Genomic DNA, 18700 nt, shown 5'->3' on the forward strand with positions numbered 1-18700 from the left:
CTCGTACAAAAACGTCACATCCGTTAGCAAAAAAACGCCCGTAACACCAAACTTAAGGCTCCAAAACAGCAGTGCACAAACCGATGGGGGACATCATGGATGCTATGTCCATTATTTTCACAGTCTATGGTTAGAGGGCTGTTACCTAGTCTGACATGAGTGTGACAGATAGCAGAGCTGCTAGCATTCGATATTTCACAGGAATATTTCCCAGCAGCCTCTTCTCTGTCGCTGTTGAGAACCTCCAAGACACAGCAGTTGTCGGTAGTCTTGACGTTGTACTTGTAGGAAGCCCAGATTGGTTTGCCGTCTTTTGTCCAGCTCACGTGCACGTGCTGGCTGCCCGTGTACGTGACCTGAAGCTTCAGAGGCTGGCCAACCCTAAAGGTCATATCCTTCAGCTTTTTCACAAATCGCACAGGTTCTAAAAAAGGCAAGGATGTTAGCTGTTAGTGCCGGTCAACTATTGAGAAAGATGAGTGAGATTATGTGAAATAGAGTTAGCAAGTGATCAGTGAAACTATAAATAAGGCTCATTGTTTCCGTTTTTAACGATTTTTAACGATGCTCCGAAATTAACATCCACTATGGTTTACTGCAAACTGGGCACATCTGTCCAGCTTCGAAAATTTTGGGAAAAGTGAAGAGCATACACCAAATAAATAAATTAAGCTGGAGTTCAGTCTCTCCATCTCAATTTGGTAAAACTAAATGTTTTGTGCAGCAAATCGTCGCTGTCGGGCAGAAACCTCGTATCCCAGTATTTTGTAATTTAAAATATCTTTCATTAATCAATGCTATAGGTTAGTCTTTACATCTATCTGTGGGTTTTACAAATATTTGTACAGTGGCGGGTCAAAACGTCTGATTTGTCTGATGTAAATAGCTCAACAAAATGTTTTCAAATTTGCCTTTTTTCATTTCCAGAAAATATCGATTTTATTCAATTGCACATGAGAAATAAACCTTTCAGTACTAGAATAATGAAATGAATTAGCGTTTTCAGTCTACTAGATGGTTGACAAAGGTTTCCTTTGGAAACATAATTTGAATTTGGAAAAAAGGTAATACATTTTAAAATATCGCAGAATATCGCAATAATATCGTATCGTGACATAAGTATCGTGATAATATCGTATCGTAGGGCCTCTGGTGATTCCCACTCCTACTTTCCTCAGTCCTACAATGTCTTTCTGGAAACATGATGACTATTTGATTAAATATATTCATCAGGGTCCAAAAAGTCAGCGACAAAAAACATGAATCTCAAGCAAAGAGAACAAATGATTGGTTCCACATTTAGGTAACAGCCACTTTCCATTTGCAGCCTAGATTATCAACGCTCAAAACTTTTGAAAACATTCATCTTAAAGACTACAGATGCGAGCCTGGGGACAAATCATGGATTCCCATTCTTATTAGACACATTCTCAATACCGATATATATTCTCGTATTTTTTTGAAAACATAAAAACTGAAACAAATGAGCCCTCACTATGAGCCGTCATGTTAAATATGTTACCTAGTTTGACCTGTGCGTGGCAGACTGCCGTGTTCTCAGAGTTAGAAATTTCGCAGGAGTATCTCCCTGCTGCTTCTAAGCGGTCGCTGTTTAGAACCTCCAAGACACAGGAATTATCTGTGGTCTTGACATTGTACTTGTAGGAGGCCCAGATCGGTTTGCCATCCTTTCTCCAGCTCACATGGACCCTGGGGCTGGCACTGTAGGCGCAGTACAGCGATAGGGGCCGGCCGAGTCTGAAAGTGGTGTCTTCCAGCTCTTTAATAAAGCTCACAGGTTCTGCAGGAAGCAATGGTGGTGTTAGTGGCATGTTTAATATGTTACAGCAATTCAAATATGGTAATGTAAAAGGATTGTCCTGCAGGGGATTGGATATAATTTACGATTTTGAAATGACAAATTTAGAGCTGCAACGAATGATTATTTGTACAGTCGATTAATCTTTGGAATATTGTCTGGATTAATCGATTAGTTGTTTGGTCTATAAAATGTGGATCAGTCCAAGATGACGTCCTCAAATGTCTTGTTTTATCCACAACTCAAAGATATTCAGTTACTGTCACACAGGCGATTCATTTAATAGTTGACAACTAACCGATTAATCCTTGCAACTCTATTCAAATTGATTGTAAACACAAAAAAAATGATGGTCATGAGTTGAGTCTGTCAGAGGCTTTACCTATCTTAACCATAGCATGGCAGATATCAGTGCCCTCTGAATTGGAAATCTCGCAGGAGTATTTCCCGACAGCTTGGCGACCGTCACTGTTAAGAACGTCCAGGGTGCTGGAGAATTTGGTAGTTTTAACGTTGTATTTGTACGATGCCCAGATGGGTTTTCTGTCCTTCATCCAGCTGACATAAATCCTCTGGCTGCCGGTAAACGTGCACTCCAGCGTCAAAGGGTGGCCAATTTTATAGAAGGTGTTTTTCAGTTTTCTCACAAAGTGAACTGGTTCTAAGAAATCAAGTAGCAATGGTGGTGTTAGATAATTAAAGCAATGAGTGGTGATTACAACAAGCTGGTTACATGATTTCCTTTAAAAGTGCAAAATAAAATCCCTGTAAAGAGGTGAGGTGTTTTACCTAGTTTGACATTAGCGTGACAGATATCGCTTCCTCCAGCATTAGAAATTTCACATGTGTATTTTCCGATGGCCTCTTCTCGGTCGCTGTTGAGGACTTCCAGGATGCAGGTGTCATTGGTGGTCTTGACGTTGTACTTGTATGATGCCCAGATTAGTTTTCCGTCCTTCTTCCAGGTCACGGACATTTTCTGGCTTCCAGCGTACATGCTCTTGATGGTCAAGGGTTCACCGAGTCTGAAATACGTGTCTTCCAGCTTTTTCACGAAACGGGCCGGTTCTGAGAGGAGTATTTGTTGGGTTAGTTGCATCAAGCCTACATTATGTTATGTTATGCTAGCGTGCAGGTAGTACCGTAGTCCAAGGGTGCTTTCACACCTGAGCAGTTTGGTTAGTTTTAACCGAAACCTGGACCAATTTGCTTTAAAGTCCCAAAAACTAATCTAAAAAATCCATATGATTCAAGGGATAACATCCAGATCTACAAGTTATTGTGAGCACACATCGCTGGTCATCTGTGTGACAACACATCATCTCTCTCTCATCAGTGCTGCACTCTCCTTCACTCGCTGTCTGTCAAATGCTCACATTGTTCACCTTCTTCTAAAATATTGCAAACACTAAAACAAAAACAGAAAACCTGTCTGTCCAACAGACCAGCAACCGTTCCCAACTTGGGACATTTGTTTACAATGTTGGTGTGTTTGACAAAGTGTAGTGTGAACGCAAACCCAACTAAATGAAAAATGCAACAACTCAGCCTCGTATTGCACCAAACTACCAAAATTACAGATGTGAAAGCGCCCTAAACTGAGATCATTACCTACTGTGTTCTTTCAGACAACAAAAGAAAACCTCTGTTGTTGACACAGTTAGTAGATGACTTGAAAGCAGATGGTGTGTTAAGAGATTGTGACGTTACCTAGGCTGACACGAGCGTGGCAGACATCCCTTCCAACTCCGTTGTCAATTTCGCAAGTGTACGTTCCAGCTGCTTCAGGCCTGTCGCTGTTGAGGACGTCCAGAACGCAGGTCGCATCAGTAGTTCTAACATTATACTGATAAGAAGCCCAAATCAGCTTGCCATCCTTTTTCCACGTGACGTGGACCCTCTGGCTTCCAGTGTACGAGCAGACTAGTTTCAGTGGCTGACCCACAATGAAAGTAGTGTCCTCCAGCTTCTTGATAAAGCACACAGGTTCTGAGAGAAGCAATGCCGAAGTTAGAAATGTGCCCATCGTTACGTATGTTGCCATGCATTTGCCTCTACGTAAGAGGAAATCCAATTTATGGATGAAATACGACTTGTGTCAAAAACAGTGAAAGAACTATTGAAAAACAGCTGATCAGTCTTTAAGGTAAGAAAACTTGAAGATTTGTAATCGTGATTTTTTTTTAAGTCTCATCTAGGGCTGTCCTTAGCTTACCAACACTCATTGTCAACTAAGGGATTGGTTGATTTAATCGACAGATCTGTAAAACTGAGTTTTTCCAAAAAGAATAACGCAAAAGCATGACATTAAATGTTTAGCAGAGATATGCTCAAAGTTGCTTGGAAACAAATCATTCAGCATGAGAAAGCATAAACGAAAAGTCAACTAATCTTCCCAGAGGGGGCAGCCCTAGTCTTACTGTCACTGAACAACCCAACGGACAATCACAGCAGGATTCATTAACAAAAGAAAAGAAGTATGGGAAACGAGCATCACCTTTCACCGTCACATTACAGCTGGCAGAAGCTGAACCAACCCGGTTCTCTGCCATGCAGACGTATTCGCCGTGATCAAACTTAGTTGTTTTGGTCAGTTTCAAAGTGGCAACACCGTTTGCGAAGTCCATTGAGCAAGTGTTGGACTTGCGCAGCTTCCCGTCAGCTTTAAACCAAGCTACGGAGATGTCAGGAGTTCCTGAAATACGGCATTTCAGGGTAACGGCATCGCCCACAGTTACCTCCACTGGCTCCATCTTTTCAACAAAGTATGGTCGTTCTAAAGTGAAAGATGATGATGATGGTTTAGATGTTGAGTTGATGAACAAATGAAAGAATGAATGACTGAATAAATGAATTAATGATCATGAATGATTACTAATGAAACTACCAAACTAAGCACAAAACATGTACGTTAGTAGGTTTACCTAGAATTGAGACTTGTGCATCACACTTGTCACTTCCGACTCCGTTGTCTACCTCACAAGAGTATCTACCGGCTGCCTCCATCCTGTCAGAGTTAAGAACCTCCAGGATGCAGGAGGTGTCCGTGGTGATCACATTGTACTGATACGAAGCCCAGATGAGGTTACCATCCTTCTTCCAGGTCACATTTACCCTGGGGGTTCCAGCGAATGTGACCTCAAGCCTCAGAGGTTTCCCCTTTTCAGAGGAAACGTCCTTCAGCTTCTTCACAAAGTGGACTGGTTCTAAGAGAGGCAATTCCATGATCAGTTACATCAAACTCACTTTCAGAGTGCACAGCTGGTTAAAAAAAGATATCAATCATGCTAACAAACCTTTCACAAACAGGTTAACTTGGCAGCTATCCTTCCCTCCATCGTTAATGATCTGGCAGGTGTACTCTCCTGCATGTGACTTTTCGACTTTGTGAAGCACCAAAGTGACAACATCGTTTTTCAATGTGATCTCGCAGCCTCTTCCATGCTGCATTTCCTTGGCTCCCCTGAACCATTTGACTTTCAGGGGGGCACTGCCTTTCACTTTGCATGAGAAAGACACGTTTTTGCCGGGCAATGTTTCCGTCGCCTCAGGTTTTTCCACAAAAGATGGAGGTTCTGGGTTCAAATAAAAAAAGATCATTAACTTTCTGAAACGAGCCATGATCGGGCGCTGACGAACACATCCTTGAGATGTTCTGTTCACTTCTACTGACCTTTCACGTTCATCGAAGCACTTGTCTCGCTGGCTCCTGCAGCGTTTACAGCTTTACATGTGTATTTACCAGAATCTGACATCTTGATTGTTGGAACTATCAGCTTGCAGTTATTGTCAGTGCAGCTAATATCATAGTTCGGCCCACTCTTGATTTCTTGGCCGTCGTGGAACCAGGAAGTTGTTAAAGGAGCAGGATCCTAAAGCTTACCCTACACTCAAGGTGTTCACGCCCGTACTTACCGAAAATGGATTTATATCGTGTCGAAACCGTTATGAAACGCCATTCAAAAAAAAAAAATAGCTAACTGCCATGTATAGGGTTAAAATATCAGTAAAAGACAAAAGTTTGTGAAGTGGCCACCAACCTGAGACGGAGAGCTTAATTTTGCAAGAGGATGTACCGACATGGTTTTTAACCTCTAGCTTGTATTCTCCAGCATCTGCTTTATCAGCAGAGCGAATCTTCAAGGCAGCAATCTTCTTTGTGAAGGATATCTGATACTTGGCACCGGCGGAGAGCTCTTTGTTATCCTTGAACCACTTAGTTTTCAGTTCTGGTGAGCCAGATACTTTGACTTCAAGAGCTGTATTCTCTCCTGACTTCACGCTCAAGGATTCTGGGCTATCCACAATAACAGCGGGTTCTAAAAATTAGGGAAGAAGATATTAAGCTAAACGAATCCGTACACTGTCACTGGCAAAAACATAATGAAGTCTGGAGTTCTACAAACCTAGAACTGTGACTTGGGAGACCGACTCCACAACTCCAGAGTCATTCCTCAGCTGGCATGTGTATTTTCCAGCCGTGGTCGAGTCAGCTTTGGGAACTACAAGTGTGACCACGTTATTCTCAAAGGTGATCTTCCTGTTATCACCGTCTCTGAGAATGTGATCCTTGTCTTGAACCCAGGACACAGTCAAAGGCTCGGAGCCTTTCACTGTAGTTGTGAGCGTCAGCTGCTGACCGACTGTCACAGACTGGTCGGCCAGTTTCTTGACAAATGCTGGTTGTTCTGAATAGTGAAGGAAAGAGCATAGGTGAGGAGAGGTAATCGCATGGAGACTAGGCTTTTGGGAAATGGCCAACTCATTCTCCCTCCCAACTCGTCAAACATGATTGGTCAAGACCCCTTGTTGTCACTTTTTAATGCTCTGGGATGGCCTATTTGTGTCACTTTTTATTGCTTTGGGTTGGCCCCTTTCTGTCACTTTTTAAAGCTATGGGTCGGTTCCTTTGCCTCACTTTTTAACGCTCTGGGTTGGCCCCTTGCATCACTTGTCAATGCTCTAGGTCGGCCCCTTTGTGTCACTTTTTAACACTATAGGACAGCCTATTTGTGTCACTTTGTAATGCTCTGAGCTGGCCCCTTTGTGTCAATTTTTTAGGCTCTGGGTCAGGACTCTTGGCGTCATTTTTCAACCTAAAACCAATAAGTTACGTTTGGAAAAAGATCATTAGTGGGGGTACAAAATATACGTTTAAGTGACACAGGGGACAAGAAAGGGTCATAACCCCCGTCTCCTGGGTAAAAGTCCAGTGTTTTTTTATTTTCGGTGGGGAGCTAAAGGGGTAGTTTTGCGTCAGTTTCTGACACTGAGGGCCACTGACCAAGCTTCAGTATTTGACAAGTTGGGATTGAGAACGGGTTGATTCTGTACTAACCTTTCAGGCTAATGGTAGTGCGACAGGTTGCACTATCTACATTGTTTGACACTCTGCACTCGTAAAGACCAGCATCGTCTTGCCCCAGTTTCATAATGTGAAGTGTGGCAGAGCTGGCCACACTGACAATCTTATATTTCCTGCTGTCCTTCAGTGGCCTTTTGTCTTTGTACCAGTTAACCTGGAAAGGTGGAGTGCCATACATCTCACAGTGTAGGCTGGCGTCTTTCCCTATAACGCCCTCTACTGGACTTGGCGATTTGATAAAGGATGGGGACTCTGGAAAATATATCAGAGATATCGGTCAGTTCCATAGAACAGAAATTCTTGTTGAGGGTCATGCTTAAGTTCACTCCATGCTAGAGGAGTCCATCCAGATACTGACAGAAAGATCATTAGTGAGAGAAGGGAAAATCTGGGAAATTAGCATGGAAAACGTGAGTCAAGGGTATTGGGCAGGGGTCGGCAACCTTTACTATCAGAAGAGCCATTTTCGGCCCCAAAAAAGAAGCCTTATAATGAGGGTAACAAAGTCTATTAAGTCTGAGTTGGCAAATCAACATAACTAATAATTCTAAATTAGGGTTCATTTATTGGTGATGTCTTTGCTGAGAGGCGCATATATTTTCTGAAATATCTCAGTTTAGTTTTTTAAGTCTAGGAATAGGTGCTTTGATATTTTAGTGAATGATTCTTTCATGTATTCATGGTCTAGCAAAAATCAGCACTAGTGGAGTTTGGAGATTTGATCCAATTCTTAAAAGTACATTTGCTGTGCTTTGTTTTCTGCAAAAGTTCTGAAATTGCTTTCCTTCTCTCATCCCCAGCCGGATACTTTCAGCAAACGCAATGTGCTTGTTCTGGAAATGTTGTACAATACTACTTTTGTTGTATTACGTTTGTTGTTTTGTTGTTTCTTGCCGCAGATTGTGGTAAACAAGCAGCGTTGGCTGTGAAAGCCAATTAATCGGTCTATGCACTTTTAAAAGATCCATGTTCCTCCAAGACTTTTCTTTATTTGGATTTGGAATCCAGAGCTAGTCTAAGGAAAAACAAGACTGCTAAAGCCGGGCTGTAGATGTACCCTACGTAGACTATGATGAACATTTTAGTTGACTGAAATGTTATGTAGCCTCAATGGAGAATGTAAGAATCACTTTAGGCCTTCAACAATAATAAATTAAAATTAAAATGCCACAGGAAGCCACTAGAGATTGGGTAAAAGCAACAGGTTGCCTACCCCTGCTTTAGGGTAAAGGGTGTGTCGTAGGTCATTCCAAAAATAGGGGAAAACATGTACACAGAAAAACACAGAAGACGGGGGCTGTTGGGATCCATACTGAAGTTTTTAGACAGATTTTCACTCCTTCTTTTTCATGCTATATGAGTTCAGACGTTTTGTTTCCACAAACAAAACTGTGTAGTAAAGATATCTGTTCGATAGCTGACCTTGGACTGTGAGAATGGTGCTGCAGCTCACACTGCCAGCATCGTTATGAGCCTCGAAGGAGTAGACTCCGTTATCCGCAAACCTTGTGGTGTTCAGCTGGAGGTACGCAGTCGAGTCAACAAACATTACTTTATAATTGCCTCCATCGGTTATCTTTTGGTCATTTTTGTACCAGCACATCTTCAGAGAGCGTGAGCTGGTGACCTTGCATTCGAAACGATGTCCCTCACACTGCTTCACAAAGGTAGTGGGAGGAAGTTTCAGGACAAACTGAGGGGGTTCTGCAAAAGTCAAAGAAAATTAAGTTACTAAGGTCAGCATAAAGTAACACCTGCATCAGTGTTACGCATGGAGGATGGTGACCGATGACTCTGAAAATAAATGGTGTGTTGGTCAGGTGGAGAAAATGAAGACAGAGAAGCTGTGAAAATGGAGAAAAAAGATGGAGTTAACTTGATAACGGTGATGATGATCGAGGTGGACGAAAAAAAGATAAAGTCCAACCTTTCACCAACAACTCTGCCGCACTTTGCACTGCGCCCGCTGCGTTGCTAACTTGGCAGGAATAAATCCCACACTGCAGAGTCTCGACCGAGTAGAGCTCTGCAGAGGAAGAATATTTCTCCAGTCTAATTGTACACGATGGCCCTGAGATGAGTTCGATGTCATCCTTGAACCATTTCACGGTAAATGGAGGTGTTCCTTCAAAGACACTTCTGAAGAGGACAGTCGACTTTGGAACAACCGCCTGAGATTCAGGCTCAGCTACGAAACTTGGTGGCACTAAAACCCACACAGGAAAATGATTACAATGACTAACAGCCTTTGAGTTGAAAGATGTATTAAGTCAGCTAGGGATGTTAATGACCGTTTAACCGTTAACCCACAAGAAGATTGACCGAACGCTTTTTTGCAGTGTAAAACAAAAATAGGCTATGCAATTCCAGTAAATTGTTTGCATGTTTCCATGACAAGGCAAACAACATCGTGGCTACACAACCCGTACAAGCTGTCCGCGGACGCTGAAGCCTCCTACACCTGATCCGCGATAAAGTCGTGAGGTATGGCGCAAAGCAGAGACACATGGCCAGCACAGATATATCATAATGTCATCATTGCTTCTAGAATTGGTTGCGCCTTGAAAGTTCAAAGTTGAAGTAATTTTAATTTTAAGCGCATCACTCGGCAGCATTTCCGAGCGGTGCGTGACGCCTACTTGGGCAGCACCGCTCTCCCCGTAGGAACCAATGACACGGCCGGAGCAGAGCAGTTTTACCGCGGATCATGTGTAGGCGCTTGAGAGCAGAAAGTACTTCAGAGCGTCTTTGCCGGGTGATTTGGGACTCCGTTGCCTGCTTGTCAGTTAACGGTTAACAAGGGTTAGCTATTGGTCAGAAAAAAACTCAAAGTTCAACCTTTGAAGGCTAACCTTTAGCTGTAAGAACGCCACTGCACACACAGCTGCCTGCTTTGTTGATAACTTTACAGGAATATTCTCCCGTATCAGCGCCCTCGCTCAGTTTGAACTTCAGCGACACGGTATTTCCAATGCACAGAAGTTCATATTTGGAGCTCTTGCTGATATTTTCTTTCCCTTTTCTCCACTCAACTGATATCGGAAGAGAGCCGGCCACTTTGCACTCCAAGGTAACCACTGAACCCATCATTTCTTGAATGTTTTTTAATTTCCTAACGAACGTCGGTGGAATGATTTCTTCTGTTTAAAGTGATAGTAAAAGATCATTAGAGTCAAAGATAAAACACAAACAATTTGTTCTAAAACAAGTTGAAGAGTATTTTACAAACCTAAAACAACGAGCATGACTTTACATCTGCAAATCCCAAAAGAGTTTGTGGCTTCGAACAGATACTCTCCGCTGTCTTCTAGCTGAGACGACTGTATGTTAAGACTGCTGAGGTTGTTATCAAAGTAGAGATGATGTTTCCTGCTTGACTGGAGCTCTTTGCCTTCTTTAGTCCATCTTACCCTGATCTGAGGACTTCCAGCTACTCTACACTCAAGACTAACCGGATCTCCACGAGTCACTTTGATTACATCTGGCTTTTCATGGATGATAGGTGGTTCTACAACACCGAGAAAAAGAGGTAAGAATTTGTTACTGCATTTAAAACTCCCTATAACGTTATGCAGAAGAATCAAGCATGAAGCAGAGCTACCTTGCACTTTAAGCGTGGCAAAGCATCTGTCCTGCCCCGCGTCATTTACAACCAGGCAGGTGTATTTCCCACTGTGAGTCGCCTCACAGGCAGGAATCCTCAGAGTGGCCTCTTTGTTCTCAAACCATCTCTCAATCGTTGGATCCTCTGCGATACAGTTCTCGTCTTTTTGCCATTGTACACAGAGAGGCAGAGAGCCGTCCACGGTGCAGCGAAAGACCGCTACATCTCCCAGAATAGTGGAGATATTTTCTATCTTCTTAACAAACATTGGAGGGACTAATACAAAGAAAAGATATTGTAAAACCAGAAAGTGTACAGTGCTGTAACGTATGTCAGTGTGATGTACAGCCATAAGTAAAACCAACCTTTCAGAGACAACGCTCCAAAGCTAGTACAACTTCCAACCTCATTGGCTACAACGCACTCATAAGTACCAACATCTTCCTCTTTACAGCCCTGGATTTTCAAGCTCACATTTTCGCTAAAAGCGATAATGTACTTTTGGCTGGATTGGATTTGCTTTTTATCTTTGAACCATATGATTTTAAAAGGAGCACTTCCTGCAACTTTGTAAGCAAACACTGCTGTGGAACCTTTTACAACCTCGATAGATGTCGGCTCTTCAGCAAACAAAGGAGGCTCTGAAATAACAAAGCAAATCATACTAAAGCAACCTTTCATTTGTATCAGTGATGTCATATTTAATTTGTTCTCAACTTTAACTGAAACTCTGACAATATGTAAACATGTAAAGGAAAACCAACCTTTCACTTCTAGCTCAACAGTGCAACTCTCTGTGCCTGCTTCGTTGCAGGCTTCACAGAAGTATTTCCCGTTGTCATTTTCACTAACTTGACAAATCTCTAATGTGGCTACAGCGTTACGAAACGACATCTTGTGTTTGACACTTTGGTGAATCTCAGCTCCATCTCTGAACCAACGCACAGAGATCGCTGGAGAACCAGCAACCTTGCACTCAAACACATTACTGTCTCCCACTCTTACTACTGATACACCTTCAGGTTTTTCCATGAAAAAAGGAGGTTCTGAAAGAAATGAATTAAGAATTTACTCAAGTATTTTGATCACTACAAAATAAAGAAAGTGATAAAGGTGATAAACCAGTATTAACCTTTAACAAAGAGCATTGCCTGGCAGGAAGTTGAGCCCACATCATTCTGCATTTCACAGACATATTCCCCAGAATCAGAAGCTTTGGCAAAGAAAATCTCCAGTGAGCATGATGTGTAGTCTTTGTCTTTGATAACGGAGCAGTCAGCACTGGATAAAATCTCTGTCTGGTTTTTAAACCATCTGATGGTCAGCGGTTGCGTGCCAGAGACACGAACATTAAACGTAACCTTTGAGCCAGGCAAAACGTTCATGGATTCAGGCTTTTCAAGAATGTACGGTGGTTCTGTTGGTGGACAACATTTGTATTATAACATGCACACCAACATGTATAATGTGATTATGCCTTAAACTGCAAGTTTAAATTCTAGGGCTGGATCAGAATCTTTGATTATTCTGATATTCGTTTGTGTGGTAAGTATTCCATTTTTAATTTTGGGATTCGCATATTAATTTTTTGTTTTGTTTTTTCTTTAATACTGTAATTAAGTTGAGACACATTCAACTTTTGGAGAAACACATAGTGGCTGTTATTCTCTTAAAGAGATACGCTAGAAAGACGCAGACACACCAGCACACAAGTATATATCCTCACAAGGCGTCGGCTTTGTGCAGAGACTATATGTACAACCATGAATCCACCTTTACAGGTATTAATGCGACAGACAAAACATCAAGCTTGACAGGAAAGCAACAGCAGTTCAGACAAGTAACAAACATCCTACAAACCTGTCACTATGAGCACAGCGGCACATCTCTGAGTCCCGGCTTTGTTCTGTGCCTGACAGACATATTTCCCGCCGTGTGATAACCGAGCATTTTTCAAATACAACATGGCACTTTTGGAATCATAGGACATCTTAACATGCTCGTCTTCTGTGAGCTCCTGATCATCCTTGATCCAGGAGAGAGTCATGGGAAGTGATCCAGACAACACACACTTCATTGAGATATCAGAGCCCACCATGCAGGTTATATCCTCTAGTTTCTCAACAAATGATGGTGATTCTAGTGAGAGAAGACCACAGATGAGGCTGTAGGCTACAGGAGAATTCACACAAAAACAGATGATCCACATTGCAAATCTTTGCATCCCTGATCTAACCTTCTACTGGCTGTAAATAACAAGGACAAGTGCAGCAACCTTATAACCTCACAAATTATAATAATATGAAACTATTTAGGACTATGGCACTTCAGAGAAAACATTATGGTGCCTAGATTACATTTGTTATCACACATTGTTCACTGCCAGCATGGGTCCAAAATGCAATTGCTTGAATTTGCATAAAAACTTCATTCATAAGCAATTGGGAAACACATAGACAGATAACTTTCTGCAGCATTTGACTCTGTCCTTTGACTAACCTTTTAGTGAAATCTGGCAAGAACAAGATGTCTCCCCAACATCATTTGCAACAGTGCACTGGTACGTCCCAGCGTCTCCAGTCTCACAGTTTGAGATTTGAAGAGTCACTGTGTCGTTTTCAACACTGATCTTATGTCTTTTGTCGTTTCTGATCAGCTTATCATTGAGGTAGCAACATATTTCAAATGGAGGGGAACCTGAAACGGTTCCTCTCAAGATAGTGTCGGATCCCTTTACAAGCTCAGATGATTCGAAAGGCCTCACAAACACAGGAGGTTCTATAAAACAAAGATAATAAATGTTTTATTTAAAGGCAATAGAGGGCTGAGGAGTAAGTTCTGGTCCACAGAATTCATTTAGCTGTTCAGAGCCTTAACATTGAAACAAACAATCTCCACTTGCAATGGTTATCTCCAAAGTCAATGCACCAATGAAATGCATTGTTTTGCGGCAATATGTTGGGAAGCAAATTCCAGAGCAGCGACTCAAACACAGTTTGGTTCTTGAAGAACTTAGGAACACAATTTAGAGTCGGCAATCAACATAAACCTTTAGATTAGGTTTACAAACTAAACCGAGTCACACATTAAAAATGAAGGGCAGGGTTGGATGTCCTAATTAATAATTATAAACCACTGAGTCTCTCGCTTTTCCTTTAATTTGTCCGACGATATTGGCATCGCTCATTATGGACAGAAGTTCATGAATTTACTCCTGGTTTCTCTTCAGTTACACACTTTCGTTGTCGTCTTTGTGCCACCTTGCTTTACCCTCAGGTTTGTTTCCTTCCGGTTTGGCGCCAGCTGCATGATAGAAATGTCACCAACACGCCGACTCTCTTGCTTTTGTTTTCACAATCACATATTAATTTCATATTTCTTTTTACAATTTAGAATATTCGTTGACAGGCCTACAGCATAGGCAGCATTGAACATGTTAAAGAACAATGTGGACCAGACAAGTTTGTCTAAGAAAAAAACAGGGTAAACTCTCTGAAGAAGTCTACTTAAACTGAACTAACCTTTCACTGTGATTGAGCTGCTGCACTGCTCTCTGCCGGCCTCGCTGGACGCCGTACAGACATAATCTCCACTATCGTCTACAGAGCAGTTCTCTACCTCCAGAGTTGCTAAAGAGCTGTCGAAGGACATCGTGTGTCTGCTGTCAGAAGCGATTTCTGAGCCATTTTTAAACCATGTGATGCTAATAACAGGGGTGCCCTGCACTTTGCAGGACAACTTCAGAGTCTGTCCAGTTTTCAGCAGCTGTGAAGGCTCAAGTTTCATTGTAAATGTTGGGGCTTCTGTAAATTAACAACAACAATTTTGGTAAAAACAAGAGGTTAAGTAAAGAAAACAACAGTTTACTCTATCGCTTTTTTGAAAGAAAGAAAGAAAGAAGGAAACAGCACCTTTCACAAAGAGGGCTGCGGTGCAATCCATCTTCCCAGCATCATTGGATACTTGGCATGTGTATTTAGCCGAGTCACTGGGTTTCACAGAGTGAAGCTCCAAAGAGCTTGAAGAGGCATCTTTCTTTATAACACATCTCCCCCCAGTGAAAATCTCTTTCTCCTCTTTGAACCATTTAACAACCAGAGGAGCTGAGCCTGTAAAGGCTGATTTTATGACAACATTTGATCCTGGTGAAGTGTCCTGGGACTCAGGTTTCACTGTGAAGACTGGCGGTTCTTGGGGAAGAAAAAGAGCATGCATTTTTAAAGCCAATCAACAACTTCTGATCATTTGAAATGTCTGCCATAATGCCTGTTTAATATCAGGTTTAAGGCAAAGTAATTCCACTCTTCTGACCTTTGACGGACAAAGAACCACTGGTCTCTTTTTCTCCGGCATCATTAGAGGCCCGGCATTTATAAACTCCACCATCGCTTTGCTCCAGGCCGGTTATCGTCAGAGAGGCTTTAATCTCACTGAAATCAAGCTTATATTTGTCATTGCTGCGGATTTCTTTATTGTCTTTGTACCAAGAAACAACCATCGGCTGAGATCCAGCAACTCTGCATTCCAACGTAACATTACTACCAATACTCCCGTCCACTTTCTTTAGAGTTTTGGTGAAGGATGGTGGAACTGCACGATCTGTGTAAAGAAATATGTCATACATATAACTGTCACCAAGGGACACATCTTTAGGTTGTTAATAAACTTGTATTATTGGCTAAAACTAACCTATAACAGTGACTGAGCAGGTGCACTCGTCTTTTCCGACTTTATTTGACACCTCCATCTTGTACTCTGAAGTGTCTCCTTTATCTGCCGTAAGAATCTTCATGGAGGCAACATTGTCCTTCAGAGTCATCTTATATTTACGGCCACTGATCATCTCTTTGCCGTCTTTAAACCATTTCACTTTGAGGTCTGGGCTTCCAGAAATTGTGCACTCCAATGTGGCAGAATCTCCTGCAGTCACACTGATGGATGCTGCTTTCTCTAAGATTCTAGCTGGTTCTATAATATAACGTGAGTTTTAGAGTTAAAAACATCGTACATATGAACTTTTAAACATAACTTCTAATAAATAGGAATGTGTCCTAACCTTGAATTGTTAAGACAGCTTCACATTTCTGCTGTCCCGCCTCATTTTCGGCAAGGCAAGCATACTTGCCGCCGTGCTTTATCTCAACAGATGAGAAGGAAATGCTAGCAATGTTGTTCTCAAAAGCCATTTTGACATTTGGATCATCATCTCTTAGCAGCTCAGAATCTTTCATCCATTTGATAGTGATGGGAGCTGATCCTTTAAGGGTTCCCTGTAGCTTCACTGTATTTCCCAACACTGCTGTCGCACTTTCAATCCTCTTTGAGAACATTGGTGGCTCTGAAATAACAGTGTAAGTGATAACGATATAAACAGCTGCCAAGAGGAGTACAGTAATTATAATTAAAGTTTGTCCTGTATGTCCTTATGTCACTAACCTCTCTGTTTAGCCAATGACTTTGAGGTTACTGACCCAACCTCGTTTGATACGACACATTCATATTCACCAGCATCAGCGCTCTCAAATGAGTGGATCTCCAGTGAGGTCAGGGACCCCTGCGACACTATTCTGTACTTCTTATCTGCTGACAGGCTTTTCTTATTCTTTTTCCAGGTCACCTCGAATGGCGTAGAGCCTGAAATCTCACACTCCAATACAGCTACAGATCCTCTGACTGCCTCTAAGGAGAGTAACTCCTTTCTGAAAGATGGCGGTTCTAAAAAGGGACAGATAGTTCAGTTAGATGGGTTCTTATTCTGACTCTAAATTTTGTTCTGTAATAAAAGAGCTTTAAGGTACGTGTCCACAGGCAGCATTTCCACGTTCCCATTTATTGTGTCTGTAATCAGCTGTGCAATGCATTGCATGCTTTCCAGAGACAGGGCCTCATGTTGCCCGCTTCTCATTTGTGTAAAGTTGAATCTAGGCTACTTTATGCAAATCAGGGGCGTCCAACAATTACTGCCATCAACAAAACACGCCTGTGGACACATACAATTAGTCTACACACCTTTCACTGCTACTTTAGTGCTGCAGCTTTCACACCCAGACTCATTGAGAACCTCACAGGTAAAGTTCCCACTGTCACTCAACATGACATCCTTTATCTCAAGAGTTGTGACACCGTCCTTCAGACTGATATCATATCTGCCACCAGCATGCAACTCGATGTTATTAAAGAACCAGGACGTGTGAAGTTCAGGGGATCCTTTGATGACACACTGCAGACGTGCAGTGCTGCCTTGCTTCCAAACGGAGGTGGCTTCCAGCCTCTTTACAAAGACTGGCGGTTCTGGAGAGGTGTGTAGTTAAAAAAGAGCCGATATGAAGTCAAAAGAAGTAATTTAAAAATAACAACCCAGCATTGAAAGAGAAGATATTTAAGAAGTTAAAGCTGCACTTATACCATTGAAATTGAACACCACAGAACACAATTACATTAGTTATCAATACTGCAGATTGGCATCAGCTTCAAATTCTGCAGTAGCCATGAACATTAACTAGACAGACATCTCTTACCTTGGACCTTGACCGAGGTGGAGCAGCTTTCACTTCCAGCTTCATTTGTCACCGTACACACATAATTTCCACAATCTTTCAGTGTGGTCTTTAGGATATCAAGAGTAACTGTCTTATCCTCAAAAGACAGTTTACAGTCTGGAGACTGATGGACTTTTCTACCATCTCTGGTCCAGGTGACACTTACTCCAGTGTCCTCATCCACCTGACACTCCAGGTGCAGAGGAGCGCCGACCACAGCCGCGATCGGACCCAGGGGCTTTACAAAGTTGGGTTTATCAATAACACGCAGCTCCGTGCTGCACTCGGTTGTCCCAACATTATTGGACACCTTGCACACATAAAGCCCCATATCACCTGGCAAAAGTTTGGTTATCTCAAGAGTGTGCTTATTCTTTTCACACGATGTTTGGTAGTGTGTCGACACTTTGGGCAAGGCCTGGTTGTCTTTGAGCCAGACAACATTCAGTGGGGCAGATCCTGTTATTACACACTGTATCATTGCCCTCTTTCCAACATACACAGTCTGAGGCTCAGGTTTAGTTATAAAGGCAGGGGGGCAATGCTCTATAAGAATTTAGAAAAAGAGAAACACATTAGTGGTAACATGTTCATTTACCTTCACCAACACCAGCCAATTGGACAAATACAGACCAGCAGCAGCAAGAAATCTTGAAAAACGATCACAATTAAGCAAACGAAACGCAAAGTTTCAACCAGGAAACAACAACAAAAGACATCAACAACAGCTCCAAACTCAACCAGCAAATAAGAAGGAAACATGCGTTGCTCATACCTGTCACAACGAGAGAGGCAGAACATTCGTCACCACCATGCTGATTGGACGCCTTGCAGGTGTATTCACCGCTATCGTCCTTGTTTGGGTTCAGAAGTTCCAGAGAGGAAGTACTGAAGCGACTGATAATCCTGTATTTGTCACTCTCTTTGATTTGGTGTCCATCTTTGAACCACTTGAAGCTCACATTCGGAGCATCCTCAGTTTCACATTCAAACTTGGCAGGGTTGCCAATGTTGATCTCCACAGGGACAATTCTGTGCCTGAACACAGGTTTCACTGTGTTTTTGGAAAGAAAGAAAAAAAAATACAACGTAAGTAAACAGAAGCAGTCAAAATGGAAGCAAAAAAGTTTCTACTGGAGGTGGTGATGTAGTGAACCTGGGATGGAAAGTGACAAACAAAGTTATCCGGTTGTGACTGTAGAGAAGAAAAATGGTATTAGGTTTGGGTTGAAGATGTGATGAAAGTGATTCTGCAATAAGAAAAGGAGAGAAAGCATGCAAAGAGGAATGGACCACGAATGAGGACTGATGGGTGTTTCAAGATATGAAGTCAAAGGTAGAGTTTTTTCAATACTGATACCACCATCGGAAAT

The 18700-nt window shown here is 42.1% G+C and overlaps 1 protein-coding gene across 1 annotated transcript in view; it reads right to left on the reverse strand.

Annotated features, from left to right (window-relative positions):
* The window catches only part of LOC120569501 (titin-like), a 276128-nt gene that overhangs the window by 192393 nt on the left and 65035 nt on the right, over positions 1–18700 (reverse strand). Inside the window, 26 exon segments of the mRNA XM_039817355.1 lie at positions 2609–2887; positions 3530–3808; positions 4317–4595; positions 4744–5025; positions 5116–5394; positions 5493–5691; positions 5867–6138; positions 6226–6507; positions 7158–7436; positions 8607–8888; positions 9112–9390; positions 10438–10692; positions 10786–11064; positions 11553–11834; positions 11921–12205; positions 12649–12927; positions 13288–13566; positions 14310–14591; positions 14700–14978; positions 15100–15387; positions 15478–15756; positions 15845–16126; positions 16225–16503; positions 16798–17079; positions 17307–17873; positions 18103–18381. Coding sequence (XP_039673289.1) covers positions 2609–2887; positions 3530–3808; positions 4317–4595; positions 4744–5025; positions 5116–5394; positions 5493–5691; positions 5867–6138; positions 6226–6507; positions 7158–7436; positions 8607–8888; positions 9112–9390; positions 10438–10692; positions 10786–11064; positions 11553–11834; positions 11921–12205; positions 12649–12927; positions 13288–13566; positions 14310–14591; positions 14700–14978; positions 15100–15387; positions 15478–15756; positions 15845–16126; positions 16225–16503; positions 16798–17079; positions 17307–17873; positions 18103–18381 — 7467 coding nt within the window.

This window comes from Perca fluviatilis, chromosome 12 (genome assembly GCF_010015445.1).
Source record: "Perca fluviatilis chromosome 12, GENO_Pfluv_1.0, whole genome shotgun sequence".
NCBI classification, from domain to species: Eukaryota; Metazoa; Chordata; class Actinopteri; order Perciformes; family Percidae; genus Perca; species Perca fluviatilis.